The sequence below is a fragment of the Letharia columbiana genome, assembly GCF_014066305.1.
Source record: "Letharia columbiana isolate WasteWater2 chromosome Unknown Sc0000023_s0, whole genome shotgun sequence".
Classification (NCBI taxonomy): domain Eukaryota; kingdom Fungi; phylum Ascomycota; class Lecanoromycetes; order Lecanorales; family Parmeliaceae; genus Letharia; species Letharia columbiana.
In genome coordinates this window covers 229769-250515 of record NW_023501064.1, presented here as the reverse complement: position 1 = coordinate 250515, position 20747 = coordinate 229769, and the positions used below count along the sequence as shown (strand labels likewise).

The following is a 20747-nucleotide window of genomic DNA, read 5'->3' as shown; positions in this document are numbered from 1 at the left end:
TTGGAATACACTCTCAACGTCAGGTACACCCTGCGGACAGAGTGAAAGTATTTGGTATGATGCAATATGCACTGGCAATGAATCTAGAAACACAAATCGAACATTGACCATGTTCTGGCAGATCCTAGTCAGAACCACGCCGTTCTATGCAACCTCAAATCCCAGCAGATGACGCCCAAATATCATCTCATGAACAAGACTCCCCTTCTCTGCTTACTTTTCAAGCACCAGAAAAAGACTTCTACCCTTTCGAACTTTTCCCAATACTACTCCCTAAACTGCTATGGCCGAAAAAGCTGAATTTGCTGCTGACCTTGCTCCCTGTGTCACTAACCCAGTCTGGCACCTTGAGGTGCCCACCCTTTAAACTTATCTTCATCCTACCCTCTGCTATCATGTGCACAACATTGATGATGCGGAAGGCACTACTGCCCAACGCTCTAAATAGCGCCACGCAAGCCACACTCCACAGAATGAATTTGAGATAGAAATTATTGGTGATGTGCGTGCTGTTATAGGCTTCGCTGACGGCCATGGCGAGTATAGCGTTCGAGATCATCCACACGACGACCATGTATGTGCGGACGGCGCGATAGTAATCCTCTTGCTGAGTGGCTTCGCTGACGCCGTCCTTGGGGACCTCGAGTCTGTCCCGGAGATTGCGCAGGGCTTCGTCGTAGCCGGAGTCGATGTCCAACTGCTCACTGGGCATTTCTAACTCGACCGTGTTGCCTTTGCCGCTCACAGCTGCGCCGAGATCGATATGAATGACGTTGTCGCCTTTGGTACCCCAGCTGACGTCGTGCGTGTTGCAGAAGGCGTATACCTGTAGTGTGCAGATGTACGAGGGTAGGAGAGCAAAATATTGAGCGCTGGAGGTGAACATGTGCCATGGGTCGAGGTAGAGGAAGGACATGAGGAAGTATATGCCTACGGTTGAGCCGGTCGAGACGATTAAGTTCGTGAATATATTGTTGCCAAGGTGGAACGAGGTGGTTGGACTTTTGAGTTGGACAACGACGATGTATATGGATGCGAAGACGGTGTAGGTCATGATTATCGAGTATATGACTAGACTGGACATGTACATTTTCTTGGCTCTGAGAGGGAGGTTAGTCGCTTTCCATGTAGATGAATTGGAACACGGATAATACTGACCCTTGAGGTCGATTCCCCATTGATAGGATGAATTGAGTGCAGATTAAAAGGACACAGGCGAAGCGAAGGATAACGAAGATATACATGCCGATATTGTGGCCGAAGGGATCGAGTTTCGGATCCGAGAGTGATCCAGCAATGAAGTAGAAGGTTAGGTAGAAGTTGGCCTAGGGCTGTCAATCTCCATCCCTCGGTAAAGTAGGAAGATTTGCGACTTACGAGGGAAAAGAAGGTGAAAGCCAAGCTGACGAACTGGTAGACGAACTCGATATGCAACAAAACTTTCCGTGCAATGGAATGATCGGTATGCCATATCTGCTTGAAATGCACGAGCGAATAGACCGCGGCAAAGAAGGCTCCGTTCAGCCATCTTCTTCGCTGGGATATGAATTCCGGGACAGCATCTGCATTGAGACCGTATCAGTGCAGCCCTCAAGCAAGGATTCGGGTCACTTACCAGGTACATCTGTCTCCCCCGTTGCGCTCTTGACATATTTCAGTACCCACCGCTCATCTCTTTTCGCGACCAACTCCCAGCAGAGGATTCGATCTTCAGCAAGATACATGTTCGCGGTAAAGACATCGGCGTCTTGACCATGTAACGTTTCTCCTTTGAAATACTGACTCAATGGACCATGGCCAGTAGCATCATTCTGAAGTGCGTAGTAACGATACGCACTCAAGGCTCCCGGAAGAACAGTGATATAACCAAACACAGATTCAAGAGGTTTGTCGAGGATGTTGGACATTTTGTACTCGAAGTTTTGTGAAGCAACCAAAGGATTGAGCAATCCTAACCAACCTTTGCCTTTGGCTGCCTTGATCTCGCCACATGCACCTGCAACGTTGGAGTCCGTATCGAAAGCCTTCCAAAGATGATAAAGGGAATTCTCTCCCGGTTTAGTCCCAACGTCGAGCAAGATGCAGACATTTGGACTTAATGCTCTCCCAAAAGCATTGAAGAACCACCGATGAGAATTGAGTTTCTTCTGATTTTTCTCTTTGAGGCAGAATATCATCTGACAAGGTACAATCCCTTTTTCGGCTCCCTTGAACTTGAGATCTGCATCTAGGGAGACCTGGGTGGTGTACTCGTACACGTGAGCTGTGACCTCTCGCTGGTTCACCAAATTCTTCGCAATGCCATCTTGGTACACACCCATTGCAGCAAGAGCGTCCAGCGTCCTTGGGTGCACTTTCCGACGACCATCTGACACTATACAAACAACGATTTTCTGCCACCCGTCTTTTCCCCATGTCCTTGATTTGGCACGGGAGCAGAAATGCGAAATGTTTCTCATTACTCCATGCATGGTACGCGTGAAATCAATCTCGTCCTCGTTGTACATTGTGATGCATATGAAGAGCTCTGTATCTCTCGCAGTATTGCCGATGTTCTGTCTCAATTTGTACCCTTTCAATGTGAAGTCATCAGGGTCACAAGTCACGGCAGTGTACCGCATGTGGGTGAACTCGATCTCGTCCCTTCGCGGGAGAAAGCTATAGAGAATTGTGGGTATCTTGCATTCCAGGATGAGTTCTCCGTTGATGAGCCGTACTTCCTTCTTTGCCATCTGCGCTTGCCTTGCGCCGCGTCTTCGCTCTTGCCTTCCTGTTGGTGCAGGACCGTAATGATCCTCATCTTCTTTTGAGTAGAGGTCCTCTGTGGAAGTTGACTGGGACTGAAAAGACTCGTAAGACTTGAGGCTTGGTCTCAGACGCCCACTTGATTGATCTCCACTTGGGGGCCCGAAAACATCGTCTTCGTCTTCATGGATTGGAATTGCCGTAGCTTCTGCGAGATTTCCGGAAGACTGGCTCGCAGCTTGTGGGCCAGAGAACAATGGTGCAGGAGGGAGAGGTCGTTTAGAACTGCCTCCGTACTTTGAAGATGGCGAACCTGGACGAGGGTTCCCATTGAGATCTACCGGTTCGTATGCAATGTCAGATGGAGGAGGGCGAGATGATTCGGAGGACGTGCGTGATAACAGCGATCGTGTAGGTGAGTTGCGACTTGGAATATACGGCAGATAAGATGGCGCGTCTGCTGAGGTTGGGGCTAGCCTTGGCGCAGTGTCCAGTATGGAAGGAGATTGCGGTCGTGGAAGAGAGGAGGCGGATGATGACGGACGGTAATTCAGATACGTTCGCGAGGGGGACACGGGGCTAGAAGTTCCTGGGGGTAAGCTTTGTGTCTTGAAATGCACACGAACTGTGGCACGACGTTTGGGAGATTCATTTGTTTTGCCTACTTGGGCAGAGGATGACCATTGAGAGGGGGTTGGATTGGCCTCGTCCTGATTCAATTGGTCTACGCCATTCGAATTGTAGGAGTCATTCGCCATATTTCTTTTGATGATAGGTTTGCGCCTGGGACTTGTATGTGCACGGGGGGGCCTTGTGGGGGAAACGTACGAGCGGCGCTCCGTATCATCTTGGGAACTCAACAGTCGCATTGTAGAGCCATTGTTTGCCAAGTTTGTGGGGGTATTGTCCTTTGGCGTAGTCGAGTAAGATGGAGGCGCTGCTGAGTATCCCGGGGGACCTCCATTTGGAGTAGAAGGGCGCTCCATAACTGATTGAAGGTATGCGCTCGAAGTTCGAGAGGTTTGTTGATGCGGTCAATCCATGAAGGCGCAATACTGGTGCGGAAGGGAAGCTTGGTATCGATGTCCCGGATGACTATTCGAATTTTCTACCGAAGTACCGTAGCATCAGGTCAAGGAGAGATGCGGCTCGAATCACTGGAACAATTTTGAAGTTTCAAGACATTGCCCGAGGCGGTCTTGAGGTAGTCTTTACAGCACCCTGACTCTTAGGTTTCATCCATGGTTTAGCCGGTTGAAGAGACAACGCTTCCCAATAAGGACTAAAGGCCTTTTCTGAATCTCTACTCGTACTCGTACAGCGTCAATCTACTACGAATCTGCCATCTGAAGTATTGCCTTTCCAAAAATCGATCCAGCATCGCAGCATGTCTATGAGGGGGCTGTCGCCCACAGCCAACCTACTCAGGACATCTAGACTTTTTTCCTTACCAGCACCACTCCCAAGGCCGAGCTCAGATCTTACAGCATCCGCAAATCATAAATCCGATACCGCGACTCTTCCATACCCTACTCATGCTGCCATCGAGACAACCGCATCATCTCTTGGCCGAGGTGACTGGGGACTCAAACGACCGTTGCCTCTGAAGTCTACAACAAGGACCTCAACGCCCACCATCCATATCGACAATGTAGACTCAATCGACCACATTACAGACTTCAGCTCCGCTGCAGGTCATGCTCTGACGCTTCGCAAATGGCAAGACTTTGGTACGCCTCTATCAATGGCGGAGGAGAAGCCGACAAAAGCGTCGGCGCAGCAAGAGCATTATCCACGCAGCGTATTCGAGTCTAAACATGACAACACCTACCAGGATGACAATGATCCCAACAAACAGCGTTGGAAGTACAGCGGCCCTTGGCTGGCGGGAAAGAACGAAGGAGAGTTCAGACGATACGTGGAGAAGGATGTGAAAAGGCGACGGCTGGATTTCAGGCGCTTCTTGCGGGAACGACTAGCGGAGGAAAAGGCAACAGCACGACGACGGGAAGCCACCGAAAGTGGGGAAGATGTGGAAGGTCCAGATTCAGTCGCAGTCTCAGAGGAAGATGTCGAGGTCTACGCCAGGCGCCTGAGGAACGACGAGCATAAGTTGCACAAACTTGTCGAAGAATATCTGGATTTGCCAAGGGATCGAGGCTCTGCAACTACCAGCTACGATAAGAAAGGGCCACCGACAACACATCCGTCTGCTGGTCTTTCGTATCTTCGGACTGGGTCCCATACCTATAATCATCCTTTACTCGGGCCACAAGAAGAACCGGCGCCAGTCCAAGCTCGCGTGATCAGACCACAGACCACTGCCTCTAATGCCAAACACGATAGAGCCTTGATCGGAGTTGGCGGCGTTGTGGCGGAAGATCAAAGACAGTCATTCACGCGCGACTCAACGGGCATCACAGGCTATAATCCGGATATTCCTGGTGGTGCAAAAATTTATATTCGTGTCCCTACGAGAGCAAGTGTCGATTCACGTGGAAGACTTGATATTATAACGAGGCGACCACGTGACAAAACTTCTGAAAATATTGCGAAAGGTTACTACTCATCAGAGGGAGTAGCGCCTCCGCCTGCAGCTGTTGATGCCGCGCAATATCGAGAAACGCCAACATTGACGAGGTCCAAGCTTGAAAGGTCAAGGGAGACCCACGGCTATGGACTGGAACATATGGGTGCTGCAAGAAGCAGTGGGAGAGCTTCGCCATTTCTTGGACCAGAAGACGAGCTGCCAGATCTTAATGGCCTTCTTCGACACGGACGGCAGTCGAATCAAAAGGTCTAAACTCTTCAACTGACAAATTTCTGTAAATAGAACTCGGTTCCCAAAGAGCATAGCCAGGGTGTTCTAGCCTTAATTTGTATATCATGATCGTCAAATCATGGTTGTGATGCTATCCAGTTCCAATTGCCTGCCAAGACCTCCAAATTAAGGATCTGCGCCATGATCTCTGTAGTCCACCGTACTTGTGCCCACAAACTTCTCACAAGCGAAGAATTACGACCTCTGTCCATCACGGCTCGAACTCGAAATCTTAAGTCACAGCAAAGATGGTATGCATGTCCGCAAGCTTGCGTTTTCAATCCTTACGCTTTGAGAGCTTACACAAGCTGATGTCTCTGCGAATCATAGGGTCGCGTTCGCACGAAGACCGTCAAGAAATCCGCCAAAGTTATAATCGAACGTTACTACCCCAAGTTGACCTTGGACTTCGAGACCAACAAGCGGATCTGCGATGAAATCGCCATCATTGCTAGCAAGCGTTTGAGGAACAAGGTGGGTTCGGGCTTGTTTCCTTCGCTATTCGCCGTAGAGGTCCTGTAAGAGCTAACACATTCACCACTAGATTGCCGGCTACACCACCCATTTGATGAAGCGTATTCAGCGAGGTCCTGTGCGTGGTATCTCGTTCAAGTTACAAGAAGAAGAGCGTGAGCGAAAGGATCAATATGTCCCTGAAATCTCGGCTTTGGACTTTACGCAGAACACGGAGCAAGGGCAATTGGATGTGGATGCCGATACGAAGGATCTACTGAAGAGCTTGGGGGTATGTCTTCTACCGTTGAACCCGTCGGTTTATGATACTAATGTCGAGTTTGTAGTTTGATTCCATCAATGTCAATGTTCAGCCTGTCACTCAACAGCAGACTGTTGAGCGCCCGGGAAGACGATTTGAGGGGGGCAGACCGCCAAGGACTTAAGAAGGGAACCATGTCTACGAGGTGATGGTGTATCGACTGAAATGGTTTTGCGTTGCTTGCATGGACATCGACGGGAAAGACATAGCTTGAATGCAAGATCTTCTACAACTAAGGTGTCGCTGAGCTTTCTTACGAAAGCGAGGCTTGATTGCCAGTGCCCTACTTCGTGATCTTATGAGCATACCTTGTCGGTGCTTTGATCAAGAGGCCGAGGTCCAAGACCTCCGCTCTTCATCTAAACTATGTACAAGTAAGGCAAGAACGTAGGCCGTAGTATGCAGAGCGAGTCTAAGATGCAATTGCACATCTCGATCACCCATAAATCTCGAAGATGTATTGCGCTTTAATATGAAAGCTCTGCTGGTGCGGCCATCAGCGGCATTCAGTGGGGTATCTTGAAAATTCATGTAGTGCAAGAATATTGCACGGTTCGACTCATCGACCATGCCGGTCCTCAAATGGTTGGCATCATATCTTCGTCTTCGTCATCATCGGATTCTGGCTCCCTCGTTTTCTTCCTCGAACTCTTTGGCGTATAGCCCTCGATCGAGTCAGAGCCGCCGTCGGAATTACGCTCTTTTACAGAAGGATCCGGAACAGATGCTTTGCCATTGATATTTCTGTTCTCACGGACGCCTATCTCTGCCAGTCCGAACGACCTGCTGGGGGCTTTTCCATCGCCCCTCTCAATCGCAAGCGCTTTCATCCTGACCATGACTTCATCTTCCTCCAGGCCCATATCTAGAGATCTCAATTTCTCAATCAGGTTGGAGTCATCGTCAAGCTGTTTTTGATTATTTCGTTCGTCCTCCAGAAGCAGTATGTCCCCGCCGGAGGACCCAGCTCTCGTCCATGCAGGCTCCTCATTGAGTTGCACCTTGACATAAAGCGCTCTCTTCCCGCAATCATCTGAGCACCAGCGTTCAAGTGTATGTCGTTCGACGAATTTGAGTCTATCCGAGCCTCTTCCTTTGCCGTGTAGGATTCTATACTTCGCCTTCGTGTCTTCCTGCCTGTTGGGCCTAGGACAGAGTAAGTAGCCGCATTGCTTGTTAATATTCCGCTCTTCGATTAGTGAATCATAATCTGATGGTTGGAAAGGCTTCAGGGAGTTCTTCACAAGTTTAATGTCTTGTAGACCCGGTAGAGCTGGGTCTGCGGCAGATGAGGAGGGTAGTTCAAGCAAAGCTTCAGTAGAAGCCAGGATCAGAGCCTCAACATCTTTGCGTTGCTGTAGAATTTGGGCGTGGTAAAGGGCTGTTTCTTGGTTGCGATTCTCTCGAGATCGAGCTGGTGAAGGAGACGTGTTTGGGATCGAAGACAAGGCCTTTTTAAGGATGGAGTGAGGCATGATCTCTCTAGCTACTGGGTCCGGAGACTCTGTGAGGTCTCTGGTTCTTACCATTGAAAGTTGTAATGGTGAATTTGTCGGCGGTTCGTGGACTGCATGAATTGATATAGCGGCGTCCATATCTAAAAGCGGAGGGAGGCCCCGCGACGGATGTTGACGACGCCGACGGGTATGTACTCCTTGTACATGACATTAGACCGGCATACCGACATGGCCAGAGAGCCTACATGACCTTCATAGTTGTTGATATTTTCCATTATTCGTCTGTTTCCTGAAATTTCCCTGAGTACCTGCCAAAATTACCATCTCGACCAATTCATCGGGCCTGACACTATAGGCTTCTGGTCGGAGATCATCTCTAATAAATGTCGCCGTGATAAAAATCCAACAGCTTGAAATACAACTTGGGCCTGACCGCCTCACGCTGCAGCTTTGTATAGCAGATCGAGGAAGTGTACGGCTCAACAGCCAGAAATCCAGGTAAATTATATCCCCTCAACTACCGGTCCGTCAGCAAGGATGGCTATACCTCCCTTCCGCGTCAAAGCACTGTACGATTATTCTTCGAAGGAAGAAGATGACCTTAAATTTCCAAATGGTCAGGTCATACTCGTGACAGATGAGGAAGATGCCGACTGGTACTATGGGGAATATGAGGACAGTGCTGGCGACAAGCTGGAGGGATTGTTTCCCAAGAACTTCGTCAAGATTTTTGAGCCAGACATGCCGCCGCGGCCTACAAGATCGGGCAGATCAAAGAAAGACAACGATACTCCAGCACTAGTCAGTGAGGAGGCGAGGGTCCCCGCTGCTGAGGAACCTCGAGCAGTCCCAGCTCCTGCTCCATTTCCGAGTGCTACCATGCCCGAGCAGACATTTGAGGAGCCCGAACCACCAGTAGCTCAAGCTGCGAAAACAGAAACATACTCTATCCCAGCACAAAAGCCAGCTCCACTTGCAGCGCCGAAACCTGCGCCTGCGCCTGTCGCAGAAAAGCCAACGTCGGGCTCATTTCGAGACCGCATCAATGCCTTCAACAAATCTACAGCGCCTCCTCCGGCCCCCAATAAACCTAGTGGTTTGGGTGCGTCCGGGGGCTCGGCCTTCGTCAAGAAAGCTTTCGTTGCGCCTCCTCCAAGCAAGAATGCATACATTGCCCCACCTCGCGAACCCCCTCCGCAGAAAGTGTACAGAAGAGAGGAAGATCCCGAGATACTGGCTCAGGCATCGAACGACGTGGAGAACGAAGTGCAGGTAGCTCAACCCCAAGTAGCTGCACCGGCAGAAGTCGAAGAAGACCAGCCGAAGCCCACAAGTCTAAAAGACAGAATTGCGTTACTGCAAAAACAACAGATGGAGCAAGCTGCACGACACGCAGAAGCCAGCCAAAAGAAAGAGAAGCCAAAGCGCCCCCCAAAGAAGCAAATAGAGCCTCAAGAACCTGCTGCAGATGCAGACGATGATGTGGAAGCCGAACGTTTAGAGAGAACGAATAGTACCGAGACCACGGGCAAACGATCAATCGAAGCCTCTCGCGATGCTTTTTCTTCAGGTGCACGCCATGCTAAGCCATCCAAATCTCAGGAAGCTACTCCTGTGGCGAGCCCAACCGCTGTTGCCTCGCGAGGATTCATGAGCGATCCGAACGATGCCGACCAGTCTGGTATGGGAGATACAGAGGATGGTGAAGATCTTTCTACGGGTCGGGATGATAGCGATGATAATCCAAGGCGCAAGACTTCAATCCCGCTCCAGATACCTTCGCAAGCGCCGCTTCGGGAAGCAGACGTTGGGGACGAAGAGGATAACGCTGATGAGGATGTCGCTGAGGAAGAGGAAGACGAGGACGTGGATCCCGAGGTAAAAAGAAGAATGGAGATTCGCGAGCGCATGGCCAAGATGAGCGGCGGTATGGGAATGGCAGGCATGTTTGGTCCACCAGGTGGCATGGCTCCTAGAGCCCCTGTGAAACGAGGGACGGCATCAAGCGAGAGAAACATTTCAGGCAACTCAGTGTCCGCGCAAGCTGATGATGGCTCGAACTCTAGAGCACCACCTGTGCCGATCATGCCTATGCCTAGCCTTCAAAAGGTTCGAAGCCCAGAGCAAAATGGTGCTCAGCCAGAAGTAACTAAGGAAGAGGCGGACGAACCCAAATCTGTAATACAAGGACGAGAACCTGAGGATATGCCTGATATTGAGGATATAAAGGAGGAGCCCATCCCTACACCGAGGAGATCTGTGGAGCGACCTGCACCTCCACCTGTGCCCCAAGGTAAGCTCTCACTTGTTGACGTGCTCTAGAATTTTCTGACGTCTTTCAGATCGCCCTGTTCCTGCTCCGCCCGGCAAAATTAGAGGAGCTCCTCCTCCTTTGCCTAGCGAGCGACCGGGCCCGCCCCCCCCTAGCGAAGGTGAGTACTGTACATAAAGGCCATCACAAGGATCGATAGTTGACTCCTTCTATAGCGAGTCTCGTATCCAGACCCCCTCCGAGCCAGCCAATGTCGCCGAGCGAGGGTTCCGAGTCTGACGATGAGATGTCCTTACACAAAAGAAACTCGCTGAGATTACATCCTGGGACTGACAGCTCCCGACCTCTTAGTCGAGAGGATCTTCCTCCCGTCCATTCTGCCGGTTCTCCGCCAACTTTGCCAAGTCGACATGTGGTGCCTCAATCTGGCCCATCTGACTATACAGGACGAAGTCCACCAACGCAATCAGTGGAGATGTCTCCTATATTACCAAAACCTCCTGCAGACCCTTCGAAGAGAAGCAGTCGAGTCCCACCTATACCAGGGTCGAATCCCGCAATGTCATCTGCACCTCAAAACCGAGCACCGCCGCCGCCACCTCCTACCAACGCTCCTCCGATGAGAGCTGCGACTGGAGATTCCAGAATTCCATTTTTGGTTCCCAGAACCCAAGCGCCCGAAGAGAGTGATGAAGAGGTTACTGAGTATGAAGGTGATTATGACACCGACATGGCCTCTGGTGCGACCCACAAGGATGCGCTCAAGTCGCACGCACGAGTCTCGAGTCTCGATGACGATTCGATGACGGAAGAAGCAAGTCTACACCATTCCGGACTTCCTTCTCTCGGCCCGACCCCACCAGCAATACCTCGTGCTGTTCCACCTCCGCCGCCCAGCCAGCCTTCGAGACACAATCGGCAGTCCTCCGATATGCCTAGAGGCGCGCCACCCCCACCCCCACCCCCACCGCCCAAGGAGCAAACATATGAAGATGAAAACGATTATTATGACGCATACAAACCCCCTACGTCCGGACAACGTGGTCTGGATAGCAGGTACGAGATGGAAGGCCCAACAACACCAAGATTTGAAGAACCGGAAGCCGTATTTCAGGCATCTCCACCTCAGCGGGCTGTGCCAGCGTTCTCAGGGCAAAGCACGTCACAGTACCCTTCTTCGCCCAACATGGCCGCCCCAGGGAGATCCGGGCCACGGCAGTCGACTGAAATTCAACGGACTAGCACTAGTATTCGGAGGTCAACCGATGCTTCTAGACCCTCTGGCGAACAAGGCTTTATAGCTGGGGACGCCGACTTGGGTCACAATAGCCAATGGTGGGCACGTCCTGATAATCCTCCTCCAGTATTCCAGAACCGTCGAGATCTCATCTTCGAGATTGAAGAGACCAGCACGACGAGGCGAGGCGGCAAACAAGCTGTGACAAAGATGGTTTATGTTCTATTCATGGACTATTCGCAAACCGTAATCACAGCGCAATTCGAAGCCAAGGATCCAGTAAACGCTAACTTGGAGCAACGTCACGAGCCCCCTCCTCAAAGTCTGCGGCAAGATCAACTCGAAAACGCTCACACGAGGCTCGGTTCTCGGATTGCAGAAGCCGCAAATGCCAAGAAAGAAACGACGGTTGGTGACGGCTCTCCGCATGCATTGGTCCTCGATCTTCTGTCTGCCCTTCCAGAAGCTCTGCTGCCTGTTGGTGTGCGTGCATATGGTGCCAATGTCTATGCAAATCTGGCAAATGCTTCTGTAAAGCAACTTGATGAGATACGACCAGGGGACATCGTTACCTTCCGAAACGCTAAGTTTCAAGGCCACCGTGGGCCTATGCATTCGAAATACAGTGTTGAAGTAGGAAAGCCTGACCACGTCGGTGTGGTGATTGACTGGGATGGAACCAAGAAGAAAGTACGAGCTTGGGAGCAGGGTAGGGAGAGCAAGAAAGTCAAGCCGGAAAGCTTCAAGTTTGGTGACCTACGGAGTGGTGAAGTGAAGGTTTGGCGTGTCATGGCAAGAAATTGGGTTGGGTGGAATTGAGACCAGATCAACCATAAACCTCTATTACATAACTCGAACCAAGCCATTTGAGACGATTATATCTCGTTCAGCATAGCATGAAATTATGGAAACATTGTTCCTCTCTACGCTCGTTGCTACCGTTTACGTGTCCCTCAAAGTACACTATGGTGCTACATTGAGCAGATATACACCGGCTCCCCGCCTCTTTCGATGAATGTCAATGGCTGGGTCTCATATGTCAATCGCTTTGCCACATCACCTACCGCCGATCAGAGCAGACAGGATTGCACAGCAAGTGGTCTGAGGCATGTTTTGGATGAGAAACCCGGACACTGAGCGTGCTCGATTTAGTTTCAGCTCCCGACGAGCCTTTTGGAGGAGATGCATCAAAGGGGTAAAAAGCCAAGCCACTGCACAACACAACGCCTGTGTCTTCCACACGATTATCTAAAAGCAAAAATGACCCTCTCCAACGGCTGCCTCTCCGTCTCCCAAGCCAACCAGTCACTCCTTGTCGTAGGGAGTAGCCCCATGCCATTCACCTTCCAAACCCCCAATGCCAGCGCCACGCAGTTCATCAGCACGTAGCACGCCTTGACCACCCATAGCTGCTTCCTCGTCCCCTCGGATTCAAAGCGCCTGAACACTTCATTCGTTGTAAAGATGCCGGTGATCGGGTTTTTGAACAGCATGAAGACCATCATTATGCTGAAAATCTGCAGCGAGTTGCCGGACATGTACATCATGATTGCGTTCATGGGTAAGGCTTTGGCCGGCGCGAGGGCGAGTTCCCAGGACTTTTTCAGCTTGAGCGTGTCGGTTTCGGCGGTGCTTGGGGGTTTGCGGGCTGGGGTTTTGGACGAGGCGGCATTGCGCTGCGCATGTCGTTAGTCTTCGGTACGAGGAGATGGAATGAGAGCGGAAGGGTTGTACCTTGCCGCTGCTGGCTTCAGTGTAGCCTGGTGGATTGGTAATGTGGGTGTTGTTCGCTTTGCGCCGGGGAGGAGAGTTGAGGTTTATGACCCATTTGGGAGGTGGTGGTGGAAGAGGGTTTGATTGGGATTCTTGTGCCATGATGGCTGGTACTTATTCGGATGAAGGATGAAGAAGACAGTGAATGCTTGGCGAGACTTGGGGTCATAGTCGTAGCCGACTATTCGCTTCGCTTATAGTAATCCTCAATCAAAGACGCACTAATTCAAAGACGCGAAAATCTATTATTCCTTCTAATTCTATATAGATCTTATTCTATAACTCAAATCTTAATAAATATATTTTAATATATATATACTAGCTTTATAGATTATAATCAGCTTCGAATATAAGCCTTAATAATCTTATCGATTTTTTTACAAATTTCCTTAGCTCGAGTAACTCGCTTTAGAGTCTTCTTCGCTTTTCTATAACTATTTCTTCTATTATAGTTAGAGATTTATATATTTAATTTATTAATATTTATTCTTTCTTCTAGATAATCGTTTTAGAAAGTATCTTATATATTCGCTTAATTATAACTTCTTTATAGATGATTTTAATATCTCGCTTAGTAATTTATCTCGAGTAGTTATTAGTAATAAATTCTTTTATAAATTAAATTAATAGCTATTATATATCTTTTAAAATAATAAAAGTTTAAATAGTAAGTAGTTTTTAAATTATTAATTATATTTAATAACGTTTTTAACTTTATAAGAGATTCTAGTAAGTATAAGAGATATAGACTCGTCTAAAGTTATAGCGCGAGGTATTAGATTTCTAATTTTTCGAGTATTACTTTAGAGTTATAGAATATAAAATTAGTCTTTTAAAAGATTAAATATATAATATTAGATATAAAGATTTAAGTTCTTATTTAATATTATAATTTCAATCGACATTTCTTCTCTAGACTTACGCTAGGCTCTATTCGAGCTAGCTTCTTAGCGACTTAATACTCTAATAACTTCGATATATATATTACTTAATAACCTTTATAGTTAATATTCCATTTATATAATATTACTAATATTATTATTCGATATACGATTTATTCTCTAATATAATATTAACTATTTAATATAGCCGTAAGCTAAGCTATTATTATCTATCTACTTCTACCTATCTATTTATTCTACTCTATAGAGATCTCTCGAATATCGACTACTTAATCGCCTTATTATAGAGGAGATATCCGGACGATTCCCTATCTACTACACCTACTACCTGCTATCTACTCTATCTGCGAGGAAATCTCTCGAATATCGACTACTCAATCGCCTTATTATAGAGAAGATATTCGAACGATTCCCTATCTATCTATCTACCCTACCTCTACGAGAAGATATTTCGACTATCTCTCGCTTATCTTATCTATTATCTATCTATATTAGTAGAGAAATCTTTACTTAATCCGTTATAAACTCGGATTAAGAAGAAACTCGTTCTAAATCGTTATTAACGATTTAGTATTATTAGGCCTAGATTCGTAGCCTTAATACTACTATTTAGAATCTCAATATAATCGTAATACGACTTCGAGAGTTACGAAACCTTTATCGTTTTAATATAAAGACTCTTACTACTATAAATACGAAATTATAAATTAAAATTTAGACCTTAACTATTAAAGAAGAAACGATTACTTTAATAAAGTCTCTAGATTTCGATATAAATAAATAATTAATTAAATTAAAAGTTATTAAGATAAAAATATCTATTTCTACTATTCTTATTATCGAAAATAATAAGAAATATTCTAATATACTCTACTTCTATAATGAAAAAGAGAAGTAAAACGAGTAGCGATTTTATTTAGACTTTAAGTTTCGATAAAGTATTATATTATTTTCTAGTAAAAAAGATAAAATAGATTATATTCGAGATTACTATAAGTTAATTATATTCGATATACTTAAGATATAAGTAGATTTACTAAGCGAGGATCTCTATAATATTACGAAAGAGATAATTTTAGAGCTTTATAATATATTTAATAATTATAATAAGCTAGTAAAGAATAACGCTTTACTTTATAACCCGGCGTTTACTATAAAAAAGAAGAAGGTATTTAACGAGTTCTATACTCGATTTTTAGCTATTATTACGCTATTAAACTATAGCGAAAGTTATAAGATCGCTATATTATAAAGACTTATTACTCTTAAACTTCGATTACAAATTATCAATATCTTATTATCTTTCTTTCGCTTAGTTATTAAGTATTTACGAAAGACTAACTAAGACCTTCGTTAATTAAAGGCTATATATATAAATATAAAAGAGATTAATAAATAGAAGTTTAAATTAGATTTATCACCTTATTCGAAATAGCTAAAGAATTAGCTAAAGAAAGAAGATTAATATTTTAAATATCTTAGCTATAGTCATCGATTTAATTAGACTAAGATATATATAATCTTAAAGATATTATCGTTTAAAGAGGTAAAGACTATTATGACTAAGGAAAAGGCTATAAAGAAGGCTATAAAGAAGTAATAACGATATAGGCCTTACCTACAACAGCAGTAATGGATTTCTCCTCCTTCCCCTAATCAGTAATAATCGTTCCGCCTAGCCGCATACGGCTAGCGCATTCAAATCAGTTTCGATTCGATAAATCATCGGACTTTACGTTTTTAAACGAATTGGCCTCATTCGATTTCGATTTTTTTTCGCTTTTTTCGACAATACGCCAAAACCACGAATCCACCACACTACCTCTCAGCACCTTACACTATTACTTCAAGTACCTTCCCGGGCTATTGCCCTACATTAATACCCCTATTACCTATATCCGCAGGCCTGCTACATAAGATTTAGCTTAATGCCACGATCGGATACTAAGAGTATCTGCGAGAAAAAGTTTAAAGTTATTATTTTAGAGGGTAGTAAATATACTTTAGACTATAAAGGCCAGTATACTATAAATTATAACGATCGTCTCGCTGTCGCCACCTCGCCGTTGCTATAATTTAAACTATAGAGATATAGCCATTTAAGAGAGAAGGTAATATTATAATTTTAATCGATATTTCTTCTCTAGACTTACGCTAGACTTTATTCGGGCTAGCTTCTTAGCGACTTAATACTCTAATAACTTCGATATATATATTACTTAATAACCTTTATAGTTAATATTTCATTTATATGATACTACTAATATTATTATTCGATATACGATTTATTCTCTAATATTTAATTAAATATTATAAAAAATCGAGTTTATTAAAATCGTTACTTCTAAAATATATAGTTAAATCTATAATTTTATATAATAGTATTTAAATAGTTAAAAGTATTTTATATTTAATAACTATATAATATATATAGAATATAAGAAGTATAAATAAGTCGATCTTTAATTATTAGATAAATATATAAAATTTATAAATATAATAGAATCTAAAGCTATCTAGAATTAAGATTCTCATTCTTTTACTTAATAATAATAAAAAATATATTAAAATATAGTAGCTAGTTATATATTAGTTAATTATTTAATTATTTAATAAATAAAATAACTAATATAGTATTCGAAGATAAGTCGTTTTATCTTATTTATATAGAATATAAAATCTTTTAAAATTATAAATAAAGATATACTTTAATCTTCGCGCTAATATATTCTATAAATATAATATAATTATAATTATCTAAATCTATAAATTATAGAGACTTACTTTTATTTAAAGTAATAATATAATAAATAATTTTATAGTTAATTCGAAAGCTAGTCTTATTTATATTTTAAATATCTTAATATTATATATTCTTTTCTTTATAGCCTCGTTAAAATTCTTATACGCTACGCGTATACTCTTAATATTATATATATTCTTATACTCGATATTAAGAGATTTTACTCGTTTATAATATTTAAAATATCGTTTTATAAATTATATAATCTAATTTTTATCGAGTAATTTAAGAGAATAATACGAATTTAAAGCGATTTTTAGAATATATTTAATAGTACTCTAAATATAATTTAATTAAAATAAATATTTAATATTATTTAAACGATTAATATAGTTATATAACGACTATTCTTAAGTTATAATAAGATATATAAAATAGATATTTAAGTATTTCTAGAAGCTTATCCTCGAAGCTATCTTTATATTTATCGCGATTTGAAATTAAATACCTATAATCCTATAGCGCTATAAAAATAATTATTCTTATACTTATTAATAGTCTTCTAAACGAGTTTCTCTTATTTAGAATAAGATATAGATATAGTTTAATAGATTAATATAGATTATAATATAGGGTATTAAATCGCGAAAAACGCGTTTTAAGACTAGTGCGTCTTTGAGTTGCGGACTACTATGAGCGAAGCGAATAGTCGGACTAGATTAGTAGTCATCACCGGCATGAATTTGGATGAGCCTGTCAGCCCTACGAGTACCGGCTACTGCCAAAAAGGGAATTAATTGATTGAGCATGTTCTGCTCGCTTGTGTTTCTGCTTCCTCCGTCTCATGCCGTTGAAATTCATAATCTGATGCTGCGCGAAGAGAACCCATTCCCATAATCTGGTTGATGGTTACATAAAGCTGGAAGACATATAGGAGTTATAAGATTGGATTTGCTGCACCTCCATTCCCCAAGGTGTCCACGATGGCCGCCAGCGGAGGAGATGCAAAACTGTTTGCAAGAGTAGGTGCTGTCAAGATGGTCCATATAATAATGATCAGGAACGGCTATACCTCTGTCGCTCTTTCCTTTGATGTTTACCTTTGATCTTTCTTCTGTCTGATTTCCGAAATGTGTCCGTCCCAAGTCACCACTCTACACATATCGTTTCCCCCCTCCTTCCATCCATAGCCATGTTCTTAGCCATCCACATAGGGAACGAGGCTCGATACGTGCCTCGCCCTGCCAATAGAACCGATTCTGCACCTTTGCTTAAAACGTCGCCGGATCTCGCTGACAAATTTTTCATCAAGGGGAAAGTTGCGGAGCTGCGATTGGAGCTCAACAGCGGTGGTAAGAAGGACAAGAACCACTCTGCTAAGAAGATCGCCCTCAAGAAGATCGTGGCCAACATGACCATGAGCAACAACGACATGGTAGCTCTGTTCCCTGATGTTGTTGGTTGTATGCAGATTCCAAGCTTGGAGATTAAGAAGATGTATGCGTCAAGACTTACTCGGACGAGCAATCATGGCGCTGACAAACTGTATAGGTGCTTTCTCTTTTTGGTCAATTATGCTCGCATAAAGCCAGACGTGGCTATGAAAGCTCTGCCTGTCCTTGTGCTCGTAAGCTCTACTTTCGAAGGCGCCAATGGTGCACGCTCTGACGAAAGCTGTCTAGGATATGGAGGACTCAAACCCACTGATACGAGCGCTCGCTCTCCGAACTATGTCTTATATTCATGTCCGCGAATTTGTCGAAGCTACTGTTCCACCTCTCAAAGGGCTGTTGAAAGACCCAGACCCTTATGTGCGGAAGACGGCAGCTTTTTGTGTAGCCAAGCTTTACGATCACGACAAGAACCTTGTGGAAGCATCAGACTTGATAGACAGACTTAATGGCATGCTAAGAGATGACAATCCCACCGTCGTTTCAAGCGCGCTGGCGGCGTTGATGGACATTTGGGAGAGGAGTGAGACCATCAAACTTACTATTGACTATGCCAGTGCTTCAAAGATCGTACAGATCTTGCCGGACTGCTCAGAGTATGCTCTGCGTTCCCTACCTGGTTTATCCGAAGCTAACGACGGTGCAGATGGGGCCAAACATATATATTAGAAGCTCTAATGTCATACGTACCGCAAGATACTTCCGAAGCACTTCTTCTGGCTGAAAGAGTCACTCCTCGACTTTCACATTCGAATTCAGCTGTTGTACTAACGTGTACCCGAGTCATCCTCTATCTCATGAACTACATCGCGGATGAGAAGCAAATATCTGGTCTGTGTCGGAAATTGTCTCCCCCACTGGTTACGCTGCTGGCGAAAGGGCCCGAGATCCAGTACCTCGCTTTACGAAACGCCTTATTGATACTTCAGCGGAGACCAGAAGTATTGAGGAACGATATTCGGGTCTTCTTTTGTAAATACAATGATCCCATCTATGTCAAGGTCACAAAGCTGGAATTGATCTTCATGTTGGCAACGGAGAAGAACATCCGAGAGGTTCTGACTGAGCTGCGAGAGTATGGATTCTCTACTCGAAAGTCTCACATTGCCTACCGCTGACATCTTCTGAGATACGCCACTGAGATCGACGTGCACTTTGTTCGAAAATCAGTCCGCGCGATTGGCAAATTGGCCATCAAGATCGAGCCGGCAGCGCAAGACTGTATCGATTCACTTCTTGAGCTTGTGGCCACCAAGGTTTCCTACATTGTGCAAGAGGCGACAGTTGTAATAAAAAACATATTCAGGAAGTACCCGAACAGATACGAGTCCATCATTTCAATACTTTGCGAGAACCTAGACTCCCTCGACGAACCTGAGGCCAAGGCAGCCATGATCTGGGTGATAGGTGAATACGCTGACCGAATCGAGAACTCGGACGTTCTGCTGGATGATTTCCTCTATTCCTTTGCGGACGAATCGGTGGAGGTGCAGCTTGCATTGCTTACAGCCACTGTCAAACTTTTTATACAACGACCTACGAAGGGGCAAGACCTGGTGCCCAAGGTCCTGAAATGGGCGACTGAAGAGACTGACAATCCTGATCTCCGAGATCGCGGATATATGTATTGGCGATTGCTCTCTACAGATCCAACACTTGCAAAGCAGGTGGTCATGGGTCCTAAGCCGGCAATCACCGCCGAGTCAGAGAAGCTGGACCCTGCAACCCTGGAAGAAATGTGCCTTAACGTTGGTACGCTCGCCACCGTTTACCTTAAGCCCGTGCAACAGGTATTCCGAAATGCGCGACAAAGAAGGCTCATTGATAGTCCGGCTTTACAGAAGCATACTTTGCCCACCGTGATCGCGATGGAAGCACACAAGTCCTTACCTTCGGTCATGAACGGTTCTGAGCTACCACCTTCGACAGGAAACGGAGGCGAGGCTAACAGAGCAAATCTCTCGGCTGCCATCGATGCTGCGGATGTCTACTTCCAGAGCCTTAATACTAACATGGGTTCTATGGAACTTGGAGGAGATGAGGGCTTTGGAGGCAGTCCCACGGCAGGCGCAGCTGGAGAACGACAGTACGTTGTAAATCAGAACAATCCTCAGCAGGTGTATCAGCCGCAGATCGGAGGAGAGAATGGTGATTTGCTGCTTCTGTAGCCCGATTCGGGTTTGACCGACCGACAAGAAATCCATGGCTAGAGCCGTCTGGATGCTTTACGTTCGAAGTCGAATTGTTCTGGTGATCAAGAACACTTGTATGATTTGTTTAGAAACCCGGGACTCCATTGTCTACAATAACAGAGCAACTACTGGCCTTCTCTATCCAATCCTCTTCCCTACTGTCCCAGTACTTGATCCTCGCATCTATCTTCATCACTTCTCCCCGTCTTTCATCAACTAGCTTGATACCGAGCTTTGGCTTCCTTTTCTACCACTGGTGTCGGTGGATAATTAAGCCCCGAACTCCTCTCCGAAGTGTACGGATCATGAATGCCAAGTGCCATACGGAGGTCTGCACCAAAAGTCCTGCACCATGCCAAGAAAAGGGCCCAGATGTCGG

At 45.2% G+C, this 20747-nt stretch overlaps 7 protein-coding genes across 7 annotated transcripts; 4 read left to right on the top strand and 3 right to left on the bottom strand.

The window, feature by feature from the left end:
* Positions 1 to 241: 241 nt before the first annotated feature.
* HO173_007169 (uncharacterized protein) lies at positions 242 to 3731 on the bottom strand (the record flags this gene model as incomplete). Its single annotated transcript, XM_037309074.1, has 4 exons — positions 242 to 1100; positions 1159 to 1325; positions 1378 to 1562; positions 1616 to 3731. The coding sequence occupies 4 exons, from the start codon at positions 3729 to 3731 to the stop codon at positions 242 to 244; spliced, it is 3327 nt and encodes a 1108-aa protein (XP_037163935.1).
* A 401-nt stretch (positions 3732 to 4132) lies between these two features.
* On the top strand, positions 4133 to 5548 carry HO173_007168 (uncharacterized protein; the record flags this gene model as incomplete). Its single annotated transcript, XM_037309073.1, has 1 exon — positions 4133 to 5548. One exon carries the CDS (start codon positions 4133 to 4135, stop codon positions 5546 to 5548), a length of 1416 nt encoding a protein of 471 aa, XP_037163934.1.
* A 266-nt stretch (positions 5549 to 5814) lies between these two features.
* Positions 5815 to 6465, top strand: HO173_007167 (uncharacterized protein; the record flags this gene model as incomplete). The annotated part of the gene is made up of 4 exons (XM_037309072.1): positions 5815 to 5817; positions 5897 to 6040; positions 6111 to 6311; positions 6367 to 6465. The coding sequence occupies 4 exons, from the start codon at positions 5815 to 5817 to the stop codon at positions 6463 to 6465; spliced, it is 447 nt and encodes a 148-aa protein (XP_037163933.1).
* A 454-nt stretch (positions 6466 to 6919) lies between these two features.
* Positions 6920 to 7936, bottom strand: HO173_007166 (uncharacterized protein; the record flags this gene model as incomplete). Its single annotated transcript, XM_037309071.1, has 1 exon — positions 6920 to 7936. One exon carries the CDS (start codon positions 7934 to 7936, stop codon positions 6920 to 6922), a length of 1017 nt encoding a protein of 338 aa, XP_037163932.1.
* Positions 7937 to 8335: 399 nt separating this feature from the next.
* Positions 8336 to 12126, top strand: HO173_007165 (uncharacterized protein; the record flags this gene model as incomplete). The annotated part of the gene is made up of 3 exons (XM_037309070.1): positions 8336 to 10091; positions 10141 to 10230; positions 10286 to 12126. The coding sequence occupies 3 exons, from the start codon at positions 8336 to 8338 to the stop codon at positions 12124 to 12126; spliced, it is 3687 nt and encodes a 1228-aa protein (XP_037163931.1).
* A 425-nt stretch (positions 12127 to 12551) lies between these two features.
* HO173_007164 (uncharacterized protein) lies at positions 12552 to 13182 on the bottom strand (the record flags this gene model as incomplete). The annotated part of the gene is made up of 2 exons (XM_037309069.1): positions 12552 to 12983; positions 13042 to 13182. 2 exons carry the CDS (start codon positions 13180 to 13182, stop codon positions 12552 to 12554), a joined length of 573 nt encoding a protein of 190 aa, XP_037163930.1.
* Positions 13183 to 17708: 4526 nt separating this feature from the next.
* Positions 17709 to 20344, top strand: HO173_007163 (uncharacterized protein; the record flags this gene model as incomplete). The annotated part of the gene is made up of 6 exons (XM_037309068.1): positions 17709 to 17747; positions 18038 to 18222; positions 18277 to 18352; positions 18408 to 18772; positions 18823 to 19251; positions 19306 to 20344. 6 exons carry the CDS (start codon positions 17709 to 17711, stop codon positions 20342 to 20344), a joined length of 2133 nt encoding a protein of 710 aa, XP_037163929.1.
* Between the last annotated feature and the right edge of the window lie 403 nt (positions 20345 to 20747).